Raw genomic sequence first — 21370 nt, forward strand, 5'->3', positions numbered from 1 at the left:
GAAATCTAGTTCGGCATAGATGATCTTAACAAGGTGAAACCACCTCACAAGTGGAGCTTCGCTGCGCCAAGGTGGACATCGCCTCAGACACTATATAAACACAGGAGAACATCCTGAATTGATTGCCAATAATTATGGCCAAGAAGTGTTTACCGCAGACTAGGATATAGTTGCAAACTCAGAAAATCACAAAAACCATTTAGAGAGCTCATATAGCAATCAATAGACCTATTCCATCTCTCTCTCTCCTGTTCTCCCTCTCTCCTGTTCTCTCTCTCTCCCCTGATCTCCCTCTTTCCTGTTCTCTCTCTCTCTCCTGTTCTCCCTCTCTCCCCTGTTCTTTCTCTCGCCCCTGTTCTCCCGCTTTCCTGTTCTCCCTCTCTCCTGTTCTATCTTTCTCTCCGGTTCTCCCTCTCTCCTGTTCTCTCTCTGTCCCCTGATCTCTCTCTCTCCTGTTCTCTCTCTCTCTACTCTGTTCTCCCTCTCTCCTGTTCTCTCTCTCTCTCCTGTTCTCCCTCTCTCCTGTTCTCCCTCTCTCCTGTTCTCTCCCGTTCTCCCTATCTTCTGTTCTCTCTCTCACCACTGTTCTCCCTCTCTCCCCTGTTCTCGCTCTCTCCCGTTCTCCCTCCCTCCTGTTCTCTCTCTCCCCTGTTCTCTCTCTCTCTCCTGTTCTCCCTCTCTCCCGCAGTTCTACAGAGCTAAGAGCGTTGCCATAGTGATGTGAGATGGCTGCATTCTGCTGTAGCAGGATGCCCCCCCCCCTCTCTCTCTCTCATGTACTCATATATTGTATAAAAAATATATTGCAATGCTACATATTCACCTACAGTAAAAATGGTGCAGGTATGCATAACATAAGTGTAGGAGCCTCATATAAATGTAGCTCATTTGTTGGCTTCATGTGCCTCATAAAATAAAACAAACACTTTCCCTGAACTCCAAGGTCCAAATGGCACCCTATTCCCTATGTAGTACACTTCTTTTGACCAGAGCCCCTTTGAGCCCTGGTCAAAAGTAGGGCACTATATAGGGGATAGGGTGCCATTATGGAAGGCACCCCCATACTGCTGTGCTACTGTAAGAGGTGTGCAGTACAGAGCATAATTACATCTGTGCTTTCACTTTTGCATGCCAGCCACATCCCAGCCCAAAATAGCCCAGAAAAATGTTATGCGCTTTTTAACTTTCTCTCTCTCTCCCTCCCTCCCTACGCTCTCTCCCCATGCAGTGTGACAACGCCAAGGGATTGAGGGCCTTCTTCGATGCCATATGCTACGGACCCAAACACCTGATGATCTTTGGAGGGGTGTGTCCGTCCGTGACGTCCATCATTGCTGAGTCACTGGAGGGGTGGAACCTGGTGCAGGTAGGAACGACAGTCTGGTTATTATGAGGAGGAGGGTTGGTCTGTTCCGGATGGATTTGACCTCTTTTTGAAGTCTTTTTTGCTTTTCTGGGGTTACAGAAACAAATATGGGACAAATGTGAGTTCCCGAGATGTTATGATAGGCTTGTGTGTGTGTTTGTTTGTGTGTGCGTGTGTGCACACCTGTGTATGTCTGCATGTACACGTGTGTGTGTGTGTGTGTGTGTGTGTGTGTGTGTGTGTGTGTGTGTGTGAGGTGTTAAGCCCAGTGACAGGATTCATTTGTACGTTTGTGAGTGGCTGAGCCTATAGTCTTATGGTGCTGTAGATGGGGCATGGGCTGGGGGTCTCTGAGAGGTCCTAACTCATGGTTTAATCCTTCATTAACCTCACCAGAGTAAATAGCTAATTGGTATGGCTTTAATCCGGTCAAATCCTTATCCATTTCAGAAACCAAAAGATGGGAGGAAAACTGAGGAAATATTAAAGCTTAGTCTCAAATGGCACCCTATACCCTTTATAGTGCTCTACCCTATGGGCCCAGGTCAAAATTTGTGCACTACATAGGGAATAGGGTGCCATTTGGGACGCAAACTACATTATAGGCCTATAACAGCTTTATTAAACGGAGAGATTAATATCAATGGCTTGCCTTTTATCTCTTTATTTGCCAATATCACTAGGCTATATTATAGAGATTGAATGTACTGTACTGAAGAAAATCCAGTTTGGATTTACGAGAGGGAAACATGCTTAGATGTATATGGTATCGTTAGATTTCATGAAGGACTCATATGACGTAGATATGCATAGAAAATATGATCTGAAGGCTATCTGGCCAAAGATGAAATGAGAGAAACCGTTTTTTCTCTAGTGGGGGTTATCTTAATGTATACCATGGCATTGTTAAATACTCCTTTCTGATTGGCTTGAAAGGCATTCTAGTGTGTGCATTTTTCCCCTATAATGCACAGTAGAATTCAATGGCTAAGCATGAGACGAGGCAACATTACATGCCATACGTAAACTGTTGGCCTCTTGAGTCATTACGTACATGGTCTCTCTCTCGTGGTACGCTATTGGTATTGTGCTATGAAGGAGAAATTGTGCTTCTCTCAATTTCCATTCGCTGACTAAATTGCCTGAAGAAGTGATCATATAGATGAAAGGCTAGCTCATACTCTATCTATGCAGAGGAGATGGTACAACTGAAGGGACTCTAACTGAATGCCCAGATACTTCTCATCAGACCGTTATTGTAAACAACCAGCAGTTCATTCTTTTGGATCCTGTCAGGTCGCAGTATTTGGAAAGAAAGGCTGCAGGGCAGAACTAGAAATTGGGGGAAAAAGATATGCCAGAGGAACTTGGATTTTAGTTCAGCTTCCTTTATTTCCTTGCACGTTCAGTAACCAGGTGAAAAGTTGGAGAAATAAAAGTGGTTGTTTCAAAATTGTAATAAGTTGAAAAGAAAAGACAGGCTACTGACAGTTTTCTGTTCAGAAAGATGCTTATCCCACCCTCTCTCTCTCTCGCTCTCTTTCTCCCTCTTCTCTCTGTTCCCTCTCTCCCTCTCTCTCTCTCTCTCTCTCTCTCTCTCTCTCTCTCTCTCTCTCTGTTTCCTCTCTCCCCCCTCTCTCTCTCTCTCTCTCTGTTCCCTCTCTCTCTCTCTCTCTCTCTCTCTCTCTCTGTTCCCTCTCCCCCCTCTCTCTCTCTCTCTGTCTCTGTCTCTCTCTCTCTCTATCCCCCTCTATGTCCCTCTCCCCCTCTCTCTCACTCTCTTTCTCCCTCTTCTCTCTGTCCCCTCTCTCTCTCTCTCTCTCTCTCTCTCTCTCTCTCTGTTCCCTCTCTCCCCCCTCTCTCTCTCTTTCTCCCTCTTCTCTCTGTTCCATCTCCCCCCCCTCTCTCTCTCTCTCTCTGTCTCTGTCTCTGTCTCTGTCTTTGTCTCTGTCTCTCTCTCTCTCTATCCCTCTCTATGTCCCTCTCCCTCTCTCTCTCCCTCTCTATTTTTCTCCCTGCTGTATTTTGGTCATTAGCTGTTCGGTTGGTATTAGACGTCTGTAGGACTGATGCAAATCTTCTCTAAAACAGCTGCCTCAGGTGCACAGTATTACCCTGTCCCAAACGGCACCCTCTTCCCTATATAGTGCACTACTTTTGACCAGGCCCCATAGGTTAAGTAGTGCACTTTATAGGGAATAGGGTGCCATTTGGGACAGTCCCTCTGTCCCTGGAGTATTATAGCAGTGGACCAGTGGGCCCACTCCAGCACTCTTACCTCACAGCTTGACTTCACATCAGTTTGAGCTGAAAACCCCATTCAAGAGCCTCCAGGTTACATGATGGAAAGTGATTGAGGAGGAATAAGAGAGAAGTGAATGGGGTGCAAAATCACTGAGTTTGCATCTTTTAAAAAGGAGCGCTTAAAGTGACAGACTCATTTGACGGTATGAGACGAATCCAGGACTACGTCCCATATAACACCCTATTCCCTACGTAGTGCACTACTTTTGAGCAGGACCCTCTGGTCAAAGTAGTGCACTATGTGGAAAATACGGTGCCATTTGGAACACAGTCCATGAAAATCCAGTCTCCTGTGTAGTGTTGCCACAAGCAAGGCTCTATTTTCTCTGGTGTTGGAGACAGAGGCATTTTCTTTAATTACCGGTCGAGACTGAATGAACTATTAACGACACCGCAGGAAAACAGAATCCCCAGATCTCGTCCATAATGCATGTCCAAAAAAGTGTCAGTTTAAAAGCTGTAATTGTTAAGGCAGTACAATAGAAACCAGCAAGAAATCTGCATATTTTCGGTGGTGCACTTTGAACATGATCCAATTACATGGAATTCTGTTGAGTTATTGCAGAGTGAGACGGTCATGTTGACCATTGAGGCCATCTGGAAATTAAACATTGAATGCAGCAGGGTGAAGTTGCTCCTAGACACTGAGCTGGGGTCAGTTTCGCAATTTACGGTTGAGGTTAGGATTGGAGGAGAGGATCAGGGGATCAGGGGAGGGAAAGCTGGTCAGGGAGGGGGAAGCTAGATCTATACCTAGGGGAACTTCAACCTGGAAACCGTGTGGTTTCATACAGTAATAATAAATCATCTATGTTCTATGCTGGTCCCTTTGCTGATCTAAATTGTGCTAGGTTAGCTGCCTCTCCCTCCATCTCCCTCTCTGGGCCCATTGACTTTCATCTGTCTCCCAGTGGAGGGAAGCAGACAGGAACAGGCTGCAGACGTAGGCTAGTGCGTTGGGCCCTGACGTCAGCAGCCAGCGGGAGGTGCATTACTTTCCATCTCTGATCTATATGATTCAGCCTTAAGCCCTCTGTGATGAGAATGGAAGCGAGGAAGAACAGGTTTGGGAAGTTTTATGGTGTATTATGTAGGAATGGAAACATATTGGTCGTTGTTATATCATCGATAAAGGGAAATGAAGAAGATACAGGGGGCTTATTCTACTTTTGAAGTCAGGCGTTTTGTGGGAAGATATGCAGATTTCTTGGTGGTTTCTATTGTACTGCCTTATAGAAGCACATCATTTTCCTATACTAAGGAGAGACAGCTAAACAGTATTTAGACAGGGTCTTTAAGTGACTACGCTGGATAAAGAAAAGGAATTCCTGGGAAATGTTTTATGTATTTACGTATTTGTAAAAATGTATTTTTAATCAGGGAAGTGTTTCATAATGAACTACAGTATAAGCTTTGAGGTGTTCAAATCAGATCACCCCCCCCCCCCAACACACACACGAATACAGATACAGGCACACGCGTATGGTTGCGTGCACACATACACCCCCCCCCCCCCACACACACACACACACACACACACACACTCACAAGTGTTGCAGCACCGTGATCAGTTTGCAGGCACCATCTGCCATTGGATTTATATAACTACTGATCCGCAAGCAGCTCTCTCGCTCACATCCTGATTGTGACTCACGTCCCATGGTGTTGTTCGAGATACAGGCTCATCATTCCCTCCTCTCTTCTCTGCTAAGCTCCAAGTACTCTTTATAGTGGCTTTGTGTAACTTACAGTTGGCTATGTGGTGAGAATGACTGAAAGCAAATTGAATGGAAGATAAGAATGCTATGAGGGCGAATAGACAGATGGTAAACTAGGGATGGAGAAGGATGGAGGGATGGAGAGGACAGCAGGCTTTGAGAATTGGCTGAGAGAGAGAGAGAGAGAGAGAGAGAGAGAGAGAGAGAGAGAGAGAGAGAGAGAGAGAGAGAGAGAGAGAGACAGCAGGCTTTGAGAATTGGCTGAGAGAGAGAAAGAGAGAGAGGGAGAGGACAGCAGGCTTTGAGCATATATATATATATATATATATATATATATATATATATATAGAGAGAGAGAGAGAAGACAGCAGGCTTTGATAATTGGCTGAGAGGGAGAGGGAGAGGACAGCAGGCTTTGAGCATATATATATGTATATATATATATATATATATATATATATATATATATATATAGAGAGAGAGAGAGGACAGCAGGCTTTGAGCATAGAGAGAGCGAGAGAGAGGACAGCAGGCTTTGAGCATAGAGAGAGAGAGAGAGAGGACAGCAGGCTTTGAGCATAGAGAGAGAGAGAGAGAGGACAGCAGGCTTTGAGCATAGAGAGAGAGAGGACAGCAGGCTTTGAGCATAAAGAGAGAGGACAGCAGGCTTTGAGCATAGAGAGAGAGAGGACAGCAGGCTTTGAGCATAGAGAGAGAGAGGACAGCAGGCTTTGAGCATAGAGAGAGAGGACAGCAGGCTTTGAGCATAGAGAGAGAGAGGACAGCAGGCTTTGAGCATAGAGAGAGAGGACAGCAGGCTTTGAGCATAGAGAGAGAGAGGACAGCAGGCTTTGAGCATAGAGAGAGAGAGGACAGCAGGCTTTGAGCATTGGCTGAGCGAGAGGGGGGAGAGAGAAGGTGAGGGAGAGAAAGTGCTAGAGAGACACACACACAAAGAGAGAAAGAAAGAGAGAGTGAGAGAAGGAAAGAGAGTGAGCGATAAGGAGACCTGTGTGTTGACGCCTGCTCTCATCAAAAGTATAGCTGATCGCCGTTTATTGTCATCTTTTTCACTTTGCAGAACAATTCTTGGCCACCGTCTTGATAGAGGATTAAACTGGCAAGCTCCTCTCAACACTTCATTTAGAGAAAAATGATTGGCTCTCCCTTAAATCTCGGTGGCCGGCAGCCTGGTCGGAGACACCAAATACGAGCCTTCCCTTCCGCCTGCTCCATCGATTCATCGTTTCTCCTCTGCAGAATGACTGAGAGTGGTTTATTGTCTTCAAGCATGGTTTCTGTTCTGTCGTAAATGGCTCATTGAGTGCCAAGAAATGTCCTCGTATAATCTGGCGACCTCTCGGGCGCCAATTAGATATATCGTAGAGGAGTCGCTGTTCATTTTCAGCCACGTTGACTGTAATGAAAAATGATGTTCCCTGATCGTTTGCTCCTTCAGAAAAAAGGGGACGGGAGCACGTTTGAACTATAAATGATAGTTTTACTGTAAAGTGTTGTCTGTTATAAATAGGCTTATTTTCTGGCCTATTCCATGTTCTCTACTTTTGACAACATTGTGACAATTCACTCAGCCCTGTACTGCAAGATAACACCTCTAGGGTGGCATCCCAAATTGCACCCAATTCCTTATATAGTGCACCACGTTTGCCCAGGACTCAAAGGGCTCTGAGCAAATGTATTGCAGTAGGGAGGGAATAGGGTGCCATTTGTATTGGGAACCCAGCCTTGATACAACAGTACTGAAAGATGACAGCCACGTATGATGAAGATGGAAAAACAATAACACACAACAGAATCGGTTACAAGGCATTCTGGGTAAGTGGTGAGAGCATCAAGGAAGTCATATGTACACTACCATTCAAAAGTTTGTGGTCACTTAGAAATGTCCTTGTTTTTGAAGGAAAAGCACATTTTTTGTCCATTAAAATAACATCAAAATGATCAGAAACACAGTGTAGACATTGTTAATGTTGTAAATGACTATTGTAGCTGGAAACGGCAGATTTGTTATGGAATATCTACATAGGCTTACAGAGGCCCATTATCAGCAACCATCTCTCCTGTGTTCCAATGGAACGTTGTGTTAGCTAAACCAAGTTTATCATTTTAAAAGGCTAATTGATCATAACTGTCTCTGACCAGAATAGAAAGAGTGGGAGGCCCTGGTGTTTTGCGGGTACTATTTAAGCGTTGTATGAGATCTTCAGTTTCTTGGCAATTTCTTGCATGGAATAGCCTTCATTTCTCAAAACAAGAATAGACTAACAAGTTTCAGAAGAAAGTGCTTTGTTTCTGGCCATTTTTAGCCTGTAATCGAAACCACAAATGCTGATGCTCCAGATACTCAACTAGTCTAAAGAAGGTCAGTTTTATTGCTTCTTTAATCAGGACAACAGTTTTCAGCTGTGCTAACATAATTGCAAAAGGGTTTTCTAATGATCAGTTAGCCTTTTAAAATTATAAACTTGGTTTAGCTAACACAACGTGCCATTGGAAAACAGGAATGATGGTTGCTGATAATGGGCCTCTGTACGCCTATGTAGATATTCCATAAAAAATCTGCCATTTCCAGCTACAATAGTCATTTACAACATTAACAATGTCTACGCTGTATTTCTGATCAATTTTATGTTATTTTAATGGACAAAAAATGTGTTTTTCTTTCAAAAACAAGGACATTTCTAAGTGACCCCAAACTTCTGAATGGTAGTGTACATATGAGAGGCGTTTCTCTCCCAGTGCCAGTATTGATCGTAGCTGCTTCATTAAGACAGGCAATTTAGAGAGGAGAGACAAGCTGCATCTCTACTTCCATCCATCCCTCCATTTTCTACAACATCCAAACCTCCGGCACTGTAGATATTCTTTTGTGTGTGTGTGTGTGTGTGTGTGTGTGTGTGTGTGTGTGTGTGTGTGTGTGTGTGTGTACATGCTGCAATCCTTCTGAGTCCTATACTACGCTCTTCAAAAAAACATGAACTGCTGCTGTAGTCTATGGTATTCTGTCTCAGTTTATGTCAAATATTTATTGTTCCGCATCCATATTTCAAGGTTCCCAAGTTCAGGTTGAAATCACAGGTTGGTGCAGAGGGGAGGATGAGGCAAGTGGCAAAGAGACATGAGCCAAGTGGACCTGGTCAATTCCATTCTAATTCAGTCAATTCAAGATGTACACGGAATTAGAATCTCAGGAATTGAAATATACATGTAATTGAGCCCAACGCTGGGTGACAGGAGTCTATGTACTGTGAGTTTGTTGCAGGCTATCTTTCTCCTCAGGTTAAAAACACAGAAGACTCTTTTGGAAGAAGTTGGTTCCTTTCCCTCCTTACTTGTTATTAATTAACTAAACAAACAGAGAGCGAGAGTGATAGTGGTTTGGCCTGCGGGGGGGTAAATGGGGGGGGGGGGGGGTAAATGTAGCAGAGTGGGTTCCAGATAGAGGGCAGTGAGTGGGCATCCTCGGCTTGGTCAATCAGTCTGTGTGAGTCAGAACAGGACATGACCGTGTGGAGAAGAGAGGCTGGGTGATTTAACACAGGCAATTAGTGAGTCGTATACTGTCTTAAGGCTCCCGATCACCAGCCAGAGTACGCACATGACGACCCACAGGATGTAGAGATAGGAAATAAAACATTTGCTGTTACAGTTTCTTGAAGCAGACTTAAAATGTCTGTGAATTTGGCATCATTTACAGTCACAGTGTATGTGTCATGTGTTGTATCCATCTCACTCTCCCAGCAGTCTCCAGAATTTACAGGAAATTCTGTAATGAGCTAATTAGCAACGTTTTGCACAAATACTGCTAAATAGGATGGTCTCATCACTAGTGTTACAGTTACACCTTCCATATAAACGTGTATGTGAAATCTCATTTACACTCAGTAGGAATTATGGTGAAATGGAATGTGTTTCCCAAGGAAAAGAAAAGTCCATGTAATTTTAAGTATTGTTTCTTCTCTTCTGATAACAACAAAAGGAAAAGGCTTCCCTATTGGGTTGACAGATCCCCATTCTTTTCTTGGTCTGAAAGCCGTATTGAAACGGAATAGAAGATGAATGAACAATGAGAATTGCACACAGAGCTCTTGGCTCTAATATGTTGTTTTTGTTATCAAAAAAGAAGAGAAGAAAATCAGAATAACGTACAGTAGTTGGATGTGTTCCAGACACCCCTAATAACGATAAACTAACAAGGAACGCTAAACTTCTATTTTCCCTCCAAAATTCTGTTTTTTCATCTCTCTTTTGGGGTTTTTCCTCAGAGAAGCCCTATTGAGCTCATACTCTGTCCTCATTTACTTCAGGGTAAAAAATAAACTTTGAATCAGGGAAATCCCATGATAAATGGAATTTGTAATTAATTCCTTTCCAAAATTAATTTCCTTCAATGAATAAACTCTGATGAATTTAGATCCTGTCGGGGATTATATACTCATTGATGCTCATTGGGCTCTGGCCAAAAGAAGTGGACTTTCCAGGATGTGAAACGTTGAAAGGATCCTATTGAAATTAGCTTGTTGATGATGCAACACGCCCGTAGCAAGGAGGAACATGAAGAAGTCACATCCTACTGTCTCCCTTTGCCATGAGAAAGAGAGAGAGAGAGGGAGAGGGGGAGGGGGAGGATGGATAAAGTTATAGAGAGGGAGAAGGAGGAGGGAGAGCTTTGTTTTTGCAACACAGGTGGTGTAGTTAAAACACCTTGAATGAGTCTGAGAATTACCACAACACATTAGCAATGGGCTATTTAGATCACAGGCATTATCGTATGTGTGTGTGTGTGCAACACAATCAGGGAGATGTCAGGGATACAATTAATTCCGCACTGCTAATGCAAATTAGGGTCTCCGCTCCTCTCGGCAATGCGAGGCGGGAAACAACCCCTGTTGGATCGTCTCTCCTGTGTAAACAGGTATATTTAGAACTTAGTTTTAGATGTGTATCACCACGAGTTGTGACATTTACCTAGTTCAGTTTAGGCATTTATCTAGTTCAGTTTTAACATTTATCTAGTTCAGTTTAGGCATTTATCTAGTTCAGTTTAGGCATTTATCTAGTTCAGTTGTGACATTTATCTAGTTCAGTTTGGCATTTATCTAGTTCAGTTTTAACATTTATCTAGTTCAGTTTAGGCATTTATCTAGTTCAGTTTAGGCATTTATCTAGTTTAGTTTAGGCATTTATATAGTTCAGTTTAGGCATTTAGCTAGTTCAGTTTAGGCATTTATCTAGTTCAGTTTTAACATTTATCTAGTTCAGTTTGGCATTGATCTAAGTTCAGTTGTGACATTTATCTAGTTCAGTTGTGACATTTATCTAGTTCAGTTTTAACATTTATCTAGTTCAGTTTGGCATTTATCTAAGTTCAGTTGTGACATTTATCTAGTTCAGTTGTGACATTTATCTAGTTCAGTTTGAACATTTATCTAAGTTCAGTTGTGACATTTATCTAAGTTCAGTTTTGGCATTCATCTCGTTCAGTTTTGGCATTCATCTCGTTCAGTTTTGGCATTCATCTCGTTCAGTTTTGGCATTCATCTCGTTCAGTTTTGGCATTTATCTAGTTCAGTTTAGGCATTTATCTAGTTCATTGGATTGATTGACATATATAATATTGAAACCCTTATATAAGATACTTTATGTCAAGACTCACATTGATTGAAGAGATGCAGGAAACATGTATGTGATGTACTGTACAGTATAAGCTATACTTTCATCTTTTCATCTCAATACAACAATCCCTTTTCAATATAACAGGTTCATAGAATCTACATGGCTATCAATGAAATCAGCCCATTGGAAGTCAGAGATGCATATGGTAAAGATTAGGAAGATTTATTGAAATGAAGTTTTAAAAAACAAGGGTGTGTTTTGAGGGCAGTCGGGACATGAAAGAGCAGGTCCATTATGGTCCATTAAAAGAAAACGCTTTTGGAGATTGAAGCTCTAGATCGATAAAAGCCAGTTTAACTGTCTGAAGCAGCTCATTAATATCTGAACCATAAACTCCTATTCAGTGAGAGAGGGTGAAGGAGAAGTGGAGAGGGCGGAGATCTAGAGGGGGAGCTTAATTGTATCATGAAGGAGCATCCTCCTTTCTCTCTCTCTCTCTCTCTCTCTCTCTCTCTCTCTCTCTCCCCTCTCTCACAGGTAGGTCTCCTGTGCATAGCAAGGCTGTTTTATCCTGCTGAGCTAAAGGTATAGTCATCTTGCTATATCTACAGTGCATTTGGAAAGTATTCAGACCCCTTGACTTTTTCCACATTTTGTTACGTTATGGACTAATTTGAAAATTGATTGAATAAAAAAAAACATCAATCTACACACAATACCCCATAATGACAAAGCAAAAACAGGTTTTTATACATTTTTGCTAATTTAATAAAAAATATAAAACAGAAATACCTTATTTAGATAAGTATTAAGACCCGTTGCTATGAGACTCGAAATTGAGCTCAGTTGCATCCTGTTTCCATTGATCATCCTTGAGATGTTTCTACAACTTGATTGGAGTTCATCTGTGGTAAATTCAATTGATTGGACATGATTTGGAAAGGCACACACCTGTCGATATAAAGTCCCATAGTTGACAGTGCATGTCAGAGCAAAAAAACAAACCATGAGGTCAAAGAAATTGTCCGTAGAGCTCAGAGACAGGACTGTGTCCAGGCACAGATCTGGGGAAGGGTACCACAACATTTCTGCAGCATTAAAGGTCCCCCAGAACACAGTGGCCTCTTGAATGGAAGAAGTTTCTTCCTAAAGCTGGCCACCTGGCCAAACTGAGCAATCGGGGGTGAAGGGCTATGGTCAGGGGGGTGACCAAGAACCCGATGGTCACTCTGACAGAGTTCCAGAGTTCCTCTGTGGAGATGGAAGACCCTTCCAGAAGGACAACGATCTCTGCAGCACTCCACCAATTAGGCCTTTATGAATGGCCAGACAGAAGCCACTCCTCAGTAAAAGGCACATGACAGACCGCTTGGAGTTTGCCAAAAGGCACCTAAAGTACTCTCAGACCATGAGAAACAAGATTCTCTGATCTGATGAAACCAAGATTGAACTCTTTGGCCTGAATGCCAAGTGTCATGTCTGGAGGAAACCTGGCACCATTCCTACGGTGAAGCATGGTGGTGGCAGCATCATGCTGTCAGGATATTTTTCAGTGGCAGGGACTGGGAGACTAGTCAGGATTGAGGGAAAGATGAACGGAGCAAATAACAGAGAGATCCTTGATGAAAACCTGCTCCAGAGTGCTCAGGACCTCAGACTGGGGTGAACGACCCAAAGCACACAACGACCCTAAGCACACAGCCAAGACAACGCAGGAGTGGCTTCAGGACAAATCTCTGAATGTCCATGAGTGGCCCAGCCAGAGCCTGGAATTTAACCCGATCGAACATCTCTGTAGAGACCTAAAAATAGCTGTGCAGCGACGTTCCCCATCCGACAGAGCTTGAGAGGATCTGCTGAGAAGAATGGGATAAACTCCCCAAATACAGGTGTGCAAAGCTTACATAATACACAAGAACTTGAGGCTGTAATCACTGTCAAAGGTGCTTCAACAAAGTACTGAGTAAAGGGTCTGAATACTTATGTCAATCTGATATTTCAGTTTTTTAATTTTAATACATTTGTAAAAAAAAACCTGTCATTATGGGCTATTGTGTGTAGATTGATGAAAAAAAAAATGTTTTAATCAGTTTTAAAATAAGGCTGTAATGTAACAAAATGTGGAAAAAGAGTCTGAATATGGTCTGAATGCACTGTATTGTTCATTTGCTTTCTCCTTCAATTGTTTTTTTTAACAACTTTCTATTTATTTATTTGACTGTTTCCCTTTAGCTTCCCTTTAGGGGACATCAGAAAGTGGAAGCTTGACAAGCCTCCCTGAGGTTGAATATGAGCTCTGTGCTATGTCCATTCAGTCACTGAATATTTCTTTTTTTGTTTACCCCGCAAATGGAATTGTTGATAAACTATAACGCGGTCTCTATTACAGACACAGAGTTAATATATATTCTATACCATAATGTAAGCACAGGAGGATTCTGTAATTCCATGATTTTTCTCCCTGTAAACCTATACCCTGTATCTATATTCACTTTACATACTGTACCACTTTACACATGTTTTAGTATGGAACTGCTTAGTGTTAATGGAGACAAGGTGCATGGTTTACAGTGCATTGTAATATATTGTGTGTGTGTGTGTGTGTGTGTGTGTGTGTGTGTGTGTGTGTGTGTGTGTGTGTATGTGTGTGTGGGTAGTAATGTGCCTAATCTGCCAGACACTTTTGAACAGTGTGTGCACCGTGGTTGACATTTACAAGCATCCTCCCTCCTCCTTTTGTTGAAAAACTTATTCTAGAGCCAAAATGGAGGTGCTGTCTTGCTCGCTCTCTCTCTCTCTCTCTCTCTCTCTCTCTCTCTCTCTCTCTCTCTCTCTCTCTCTCTCTCTCTCTCTCTGTTTTTTTGCCTTGGCGAGTGGGTAAATTTACATATGTACCCTGTGTGACTTGATTTTCAAACAGCCATTATTTTCCTTTGCAGAAAGATAGGGTGCAAGACGCAGACAAACGGACACACAGGCGAATAGACACTCACACGCACACACACTCTCTATCGACACTTTCTTTCTCTCTCTCATCTATCTCTGCACACATTCTGTCTCCTCTCTCTCCTTGGAACCCTGGGGGCAAACAAACAAGAAGTCTGATAATTGAAAGAGGATTGCATAGCTTTTAGCACAATGAACTCCCATTTTCTAATTAAGGTAGGGCAGATATGAGCAGTAGTATTTTGCAACTCAAAGCTGGGGATGGCGATGTACTCATGAATATGATGCAGTAGTCATTAGTGATGCACCACATTTTTACAACGTAGTATTTGCAGTATATACATTTTTTCATGAGGTGGAAAAAAGCCTTTTATGTAGGCCTAACATACAAAACTCAGGGACACATAATGTACCATTTGTGTTTTCTCAAATGCCATTTGTTAGTTAGAGTAGCCCTGTGTTTCTATTTGCCTGGTGAATATAGCTAGCTATAGATACAGATACACTGTATTGCTGTCAGAGACAACATTATAAAAATAAGTGTTGCTTTGGCTGTCATCGGAGCCTGGGGAATCCATGTTTTCATATTGCAGGCGTTCTGGAAAAAGGAGCAGTCTCTTTCTCTCCCACAAAAATACAAATACAAATTCAATGGCATGGCAACCAGCAAAATGGCTGCTCTCTGGGATATACTTTCTCCCTAAAGTGACGGTCCCCTGAGGGACTCTTCTATGTGTTAACAAATTGCAGGATACAGAATATGCTACACTGTCCTTCATCATCATCAAGTCTATTTACTGTACATTCTTGCACACTCTCTTGGCTGTATGCATTGTCTATATCCGACCCTATCTACCATAGGAGATTATTCACTGGAGAAGAACAACATGACAATCTCCCTAAATTATAACTGTCACGCACACATTCAGTGGGGAGATATTCAACCCCAGCTGACTGTAGACTCAGTTTAAATAGAAACGGCCTAAGATGCAACATGGCACAGCTCTGTTCTAAAATTTTAATGAAAACCTTTTAGGGGCTGTGAGCAGGAGGTGCGTGTGGCAGTGAAAACGACCTAAGAGACAAAGACAGGGAGGCCAGGCTCATTAGAGGAAAGTTATTTCTAAATTTGAACCTGACGCACACCTACTGTACCTTACACACACACACACACACACACACACACACACACACACACACACACACACACACACACACACACACACAAATGCACACACGCATGCATTTACGTAGGCACGTACACACCGCCCCAGTGGCTCCCAGCAAAGTTGGGGCTGAATGTTCTTGAACAGTGGGCGCAGGATGAGCAGTTAGCAGGCAGTCAGTGTGGAACACACTATCGTCCCTGTCACATATACAGACAGTACATTGCCAGGTAGAGGTGCACACTTTATCTACCATAACATCTGTAAGTGCTCCTCTGAGCGAGAAAGAGTGAACGTATCAGTCATTTATTTTCACAGTGTGTTTCTAAAACCAGCTGATATCCAAACCATTGGTGAACAAGCACATTTCAGATGGGAAAATCACAGTTCATTTCCATATGGCATTAATGTATATTCTGCTTTTTCTAGTCTTCTCCAGTCTTAATTTGCTGCTTTACATTGACATTTCAGTCATTTAGCAGACGCTCTTATCCAGAGCAATTTACAGGAGGAATTAGGGCTAAGTGCCTTGCTCACGGGCACATTGACAGATTTTTCACCTAGTGGTCTCAGGGATTCAAGCCAGGGACCTTTCAGTTACTGGCCTAACGCTGTTAGCCACAAGGCTACCTGTCGCTTTTCAAAGACGAGCTGGGATATTTCATTATTTAAGTGATAATGCCCGAGAAGCTGGTGGTTAGAGTATATAATGTTGTTAGTCCCAAGACAAAGTCGAGGACCGATAAACTACGCCAGGCTTCGAAGGCATTATCACTTTACAGGTACAATGGGTTGCCTATTCAAATAATGATTTACATATTTTAATTAAAAACATTATTTTGATTAATTTATTCATGCTATTTCATCCTTCCAAGATATATAGCCCCGACACAAACCTAGGGTTGCTACCCAAACCGGCTTGTCATTCGTTCTATCGGTTCAGTTGTGACATACTGGTTCTGTGAAATTGATGCCACTCATTAGTTATGTACAGTCGAGCTTTCTTCACTGCACGAATCATAGTAGGAGACCAAGAGAGGGAGACGGGGGGATTTGATTGGATGTGTTACCTGATATTTATTGTTCGATAGGTTAACTCTCCCAGGTCATGGCTTCCTGTGGCAAACCGTGTGCATTTTTTAACAGCCATGCTGATTTACCAGCAAGACTCCACCGCCCCTGTGTTAGGAAATGCACATAAACACCACCGTTGACCTTTATCAAGCAATAAACACAATTAAATATGAATAGGAAAATAATTGAAAGTAACCAACACTTTCCCCTTAGAAGATCAGAACCCATAGCCCAAAATATGAGTTACACGGTCAACAATAATGTTGACATTTAGCTCTCTACCGCTGGTAAATTACAGATTGAAAATATCATGGACGGTGTCAGACCTCGCTGGTGAAATGATAACCAAGTTTTATAAATGCAGTACAGATGTAGGATCTTAATTTGACCAGTTTCTCTAAGCAAAAATATAAAATATAAGGAATCCTGCAGCAATAGGAAATGTGAATTATTGTGTGGATAATAATTATTGGAGATTTTTGTAGGGTTGATACCTTTTCTTGTTAAGGACAATTACAAACTTTAGAAGCCTCTATAAACCTCGAATACACTACAAGTTAGCATTTCCTGCTGTGCTGAAAATGTCCTGCAACAACAGGGTGATCAAATTATGATCCAACATCTGTCATTTTGCATGCAGTATTATTGATAAAACACTAGCGCCATTTTGAAGGATATCTATGTGAGTCATCTGATCCATTTCAGTGGGTTTTTATAGGAGAAGACATTAGCGATTTTATATTGTCTTATGAGAGAGTTCATTGAAGCCATCAAACTACTGCAAAAACAGTAGTTTTCCTGAACTCACGCCCCGTGCCTCACCCCACTTTTTGGATTGCACACAGGGGAGGTAAGGAGGAAAATATTCTAACCAACTTGAACCATTATTATCCATGGAGGCAAACAAGGATTTCTAGATGAACTTTTGTGTTTTTCTCAGGACTGGAAGTCATTGTTCTCATTTGAATGATTATGATCCATTAGCTTCTGATTCATAATCCTCTGTTCTTCAGGCTAGTATGTAAATACAGGGGTTGGAACTCCTCTCACTTTCCCCATTCAACATGCTGGAGAACTGTTTGCTGTAGCCCTTTAGGGGTTTTGACTGAACTTGAGCACCGCGCATGACAAGAAGCTGCCCCCATCCCTGCAGCTAATTGGGCAATTGTTTGAGTGAGGGAAATGCTGTAAATTACGAGGACTCTATGTGTTTTAAACGATGAAATGTTGAGGATTATAATGAATACTGCTTTGATGTCATAGAAGAAAGCCAAACACCTGTGAGTCTAAATGTGCACTTCACATTTCCATATCATAAAACTCATGTCAGATACAGTGTCAATGTTTATGATCACTATGTTTGATGTACAGTTACAAGATGACATGGCGTTTTACTCTGGGTTGTTCTGAACAGAATTAACCTGTTTGTGGTATTGTGAAGAAAATTTGCCGCGGACGACACATCTGAATGCACTCATGACTCCATTCTATGTGCACTACAATTATTATCTGCTTCTCTGAATTGCCCTGTAAAAGCCTAACACTGTAAGATCGTATTTGAATAATTTAGCTAGTCATGTTGGCAATAGAAAAAGCTTTGAAATGATGCCCACCTGACCCAGATTGCGATTTATAGTGGACCATTTTTGGATTGCGTAAACAACAACAGTAATTGTTTGATGGCGGGGATGCAGGGCTGTGTTCCAAACAAAACAACTACTAGCTCCTCAACTGCACTGTTAGGACAGCTATAAAAAAAAAAATCACCTTATAGTTGAAGACTCTTCTTTGAGTCATAAAAGTGCACTGAAATTATACTTAACAAGAGTATAAATGCAGCATGCAACAATTTCTAAGTTTTTACCGAGTTACGGTTCATATAAGGAAATCAGTCAATTGAAATATATTCATTAGGCCCTAATCTATGGATTTCACATGACTGGGAAGGGATGCAGCCATTGGTGGGCCTGGGAGGGCAAAGGCCCACCACTGGAGAGACATCAGGATTAGTTTTTCCTCACAAAGGGGCTTATTATAGACAGAAATACTCTGATTTCAGCTCATGAAACATGGGACCAACACTATATGTTCTGTTTATATTTTTGTTCAGTGTACTTAGGAGCTGTGCACACTTTGGGGAGGTGGCTACTTGGAAACACCAAGTAGGGGTTGGACCTACCCCAAATTTTCCAATAATATTCTTGTCATATTACTGAATATTTCCAAAGTATTTTCAGATCTGTTATCAGCAAATACAGCAAAAAGTACAGTAAATTTAAAATGCACATAAAATCAACAGTGTCATGTTTGGATTCAGTCTTTTGTCAGGTGAACTGTTTTGTCCTCACCTTTAGTCAAAAATCTCCAAACTGTTCCCTTTTAATTGCTACCATGGTTATGCATTTGCTTTTTTTTCTGCAAGAAACATTTCAATTTAGCACTAACCTTACAGGCCTATTCTTATGAGAGTAAGGGGTTAATGACCTCAGAGAACTGATTGACTTTAGTTTTATGCCGATTATTCCTATGTTGACCTAAATCTGATGTGCACAGACCAAAAAAAGCTAAAAATCTTCCCCAATCCAGATAGCCTATAGGGAGGAGGTCAGTGACCTGCCAGTGTGGTGCCAGGACAATAACCTCTCCTGCAACGTCAGCAAGACAAAGGAGCTGTACATCACTGATGCCGAGCTCCCTGCCATCCAGGACCTGCCATCCAGGACCTCTATACCAGGCGATGTCAGAGGAAGGCCATAAAAATTGTCAGGCTCAAGCCACCCAATTCATTGACTGTTATTTCTTCTACTGCACGGCAAGCAGTACCGATGCACCAAGTCTGGAACCAACAGGACCCTAAACAGCTTCTACACCAAGCCATAAGACTGCTAAATAGTTAGTCCGGGTAGCTAATGGTTAACTATTTAACCATCTGCATTGACCCTTTTTGCAGTAACTATTTTGACTCATCACAAATCGAATCAAATGACATTTTATTTGTCACATGCGTCGAATACAACAACTGTAGACCTTACCATGAAATGCTTACTTACAAGCCCTTAACCGACAATGCAATTCAAGAAATGGGCCGTACGCACTACCCTTTTTAGTGCCTTACGGGCGGTGATGCAACCAGGATGCTCTTGATGGTGCAGCTGTAGAACTTTTAGAGGATCTGGGGACCCATGGCAAATGTTTTCTGTCTCCTGACGGGAAAAGGTGTTGTCGTGACCTCTTCGCGACTGTCTTGGTATGTTTGGACCATGATAGTTTGTTGGGGATGTGGACACCAAGGAACTTGAAACTCTCGACCCGCTCCACTACAGCCCTGTCGATGTGAATGGGGGCATCAGTTCCTTTGTCTTGCTCACGTTAACGGAGAGGTTGTTGTCCTGGCACCACACTGCCCGGTCTCTGACCTCTTCCCTATGGGCTGTTATCTATCATGTTGGCTAGTCACTTTATCCCTACCTATATCTACCTCAATTACCTCGTACCCCTGCACATTGACTCAGTACTGGTACCCCGTGTATATAGCCTAGTTATTACCTCGTATCCCTGCACATCGATTTGGTACTGGTACCCCGTGTATATAGCCAAGTTATTACCTCGTATCCCTGCACATCGATTTGGTACTGGTACCCCGTGTATATAGCCAAGTTATTGTTACTCATTGTGTATTTATTCATTGTGTTATTATTTTTCTACTATTGATCTTTATTTCTCTACATTGTTGGGAGGGGACCATAAGTAAGCATTTCACTGTTATTCATCACCTGTTGTTTACGAAGCATGTGACAAATAAAATTAGATTGGATTTGCATAAATGTGTCTGTTTGTCAAGAAGAGTTTGTCCTCCTTTGGCTCTTGTCTGCTGCCTCTTTCCTTCCTTGGTTCCTTGACTGACTGTAATGTCTTTGGTCAAGAATGAGATTGTGTTTTTATTGTGAAATCAAGATTCAAAAAGATCTTCACTCTTTACTTCGTCAAAATTTCCCCTGCCTCCTTCCCTCCGGCTTGTAGCAGGGTTGGTCAGTTACATTTCATTTCAGTCAATTCAGGAAGTCAACTGAAATGGAATTGATCCCTAACCCTGGCTCCTAGTGCAGCTGAATCGGACCTGAGAGGAAGAAGAGGCCCTCTGGACTGCCTCCATATGTGGCTGCTTTACACTGTGGAGAGACGAGGGGATTGAGCTTCACCCCTTGAGCCGTCCAGAGACTAAGTATGTGTCACAAATGGCACCCTTTTCCCTACATAGTGCTCTGGTCAAATGCAGTGCACTATATAGGGAATAGGGTGCCATTTGGGACGTTGCCTGACTCTCATCATCACAATGTGTACACTACTGTGCCTCATCTGCCAGCACCTCACACTACTGTACTGCACAGCAGACTGGAAGATGATATCGCCACTGGTTCAATAGCCTTGGAATCCACTCATCTCACACTTGGCCTTTAGTTGAACCCCAGCAGGGTAATGTTGTGTGTTATATGCCATTGTGAACAGCTAGGGGGAATGCACTTAGCTAATCTACTGTAGTCTTTCTTGACCAGTAGTCAAGGCAATTTGATTAATTTTAAACATTGACAATTCTATGAATTGTATATAAAATGTTCCTTAATTTTTAATCATATGGGGCTTTTTCCCTTTCCTTTTAAATATTTCCCATACAAACTCTGTTGAGAGGTCTGGTGTATTTCTCCTCCCCCTGTAGGTCTCACTACTTTCATATTGCCTGATGTCTTACTCCCCTGACACCCCAGACCTTGGCCATGTCTCACTCACAACCAAGGTGATGGAATGTAAAAAATTAAAGGCTCTTTGAGCGAGTCCTTGGCCCCCTCAGGTCTTGGGAAATTGAAAAGTCAGAGAGAGAACAAACTGTCTGGACAGAGTGAGGAGTGAGGAGACTCAGTCGTAGCCTTGCCAGTTCGTTTTTTAAAGACGTTCGACAGGGTTGTCCGATATCGCCGCTCTTGAAAGACTCGCACATGGGCCAGAGGGGAGATGCTATCTGAAACCATTAAACTTACGTTGAGAGAATAGAATGCTCAGTTCTTCTGAATGAATTCCCTCAGCCACTGCCACTGTAGCGGAATCCGGATCCAGGGCCTTGCAGTCAAGACTCTTTATTTCACAGTAAAGGTGGTTTCATGGCA

At 42.4% G+C, this 21370-nt stretch overlaps 1 protein-coding gene across 1 annotated transcript in view; it reads left to right on the forward strand.

Annotated features, from left to right (window-relative positions):
• The window catches only part of LOC139392373 (gamma-aminobutyric acid type B receptor subunit 2-like), a 354915-nt gene that overhangs the window by 81971 nt on the left and 251574 nt on the right, over nt 1–21370 (forward strand). Inside the window, exon 2 of the mRNA XM_071140323.1 lies at nt 1229–1366. Coding sequence (XP_070996424.1) covers nt 1229–1366 — 138 coding nt within the window. The remainder of the gene's footprint in view (nt 1–1228; nt 1367–21370) is intronic.

Source organism: Oncorhynchus clarkii, chromosome 32, assembly GCF_045791955.1.
Source record: "Oncorhynchus clarkii lewisi isolate Uvic-CL-2024 chromosome 32, UVic_Ocla_1.0, whole genome shotgun sequence".
Taxonomy (NCBI): domain Eukaryota; kingdom Metazoa; phylum Chordata; class Actinopteri; order Salmoniformes; family Salmonidae; genus Oncorhynchus; species Oncorhynchus clarkii.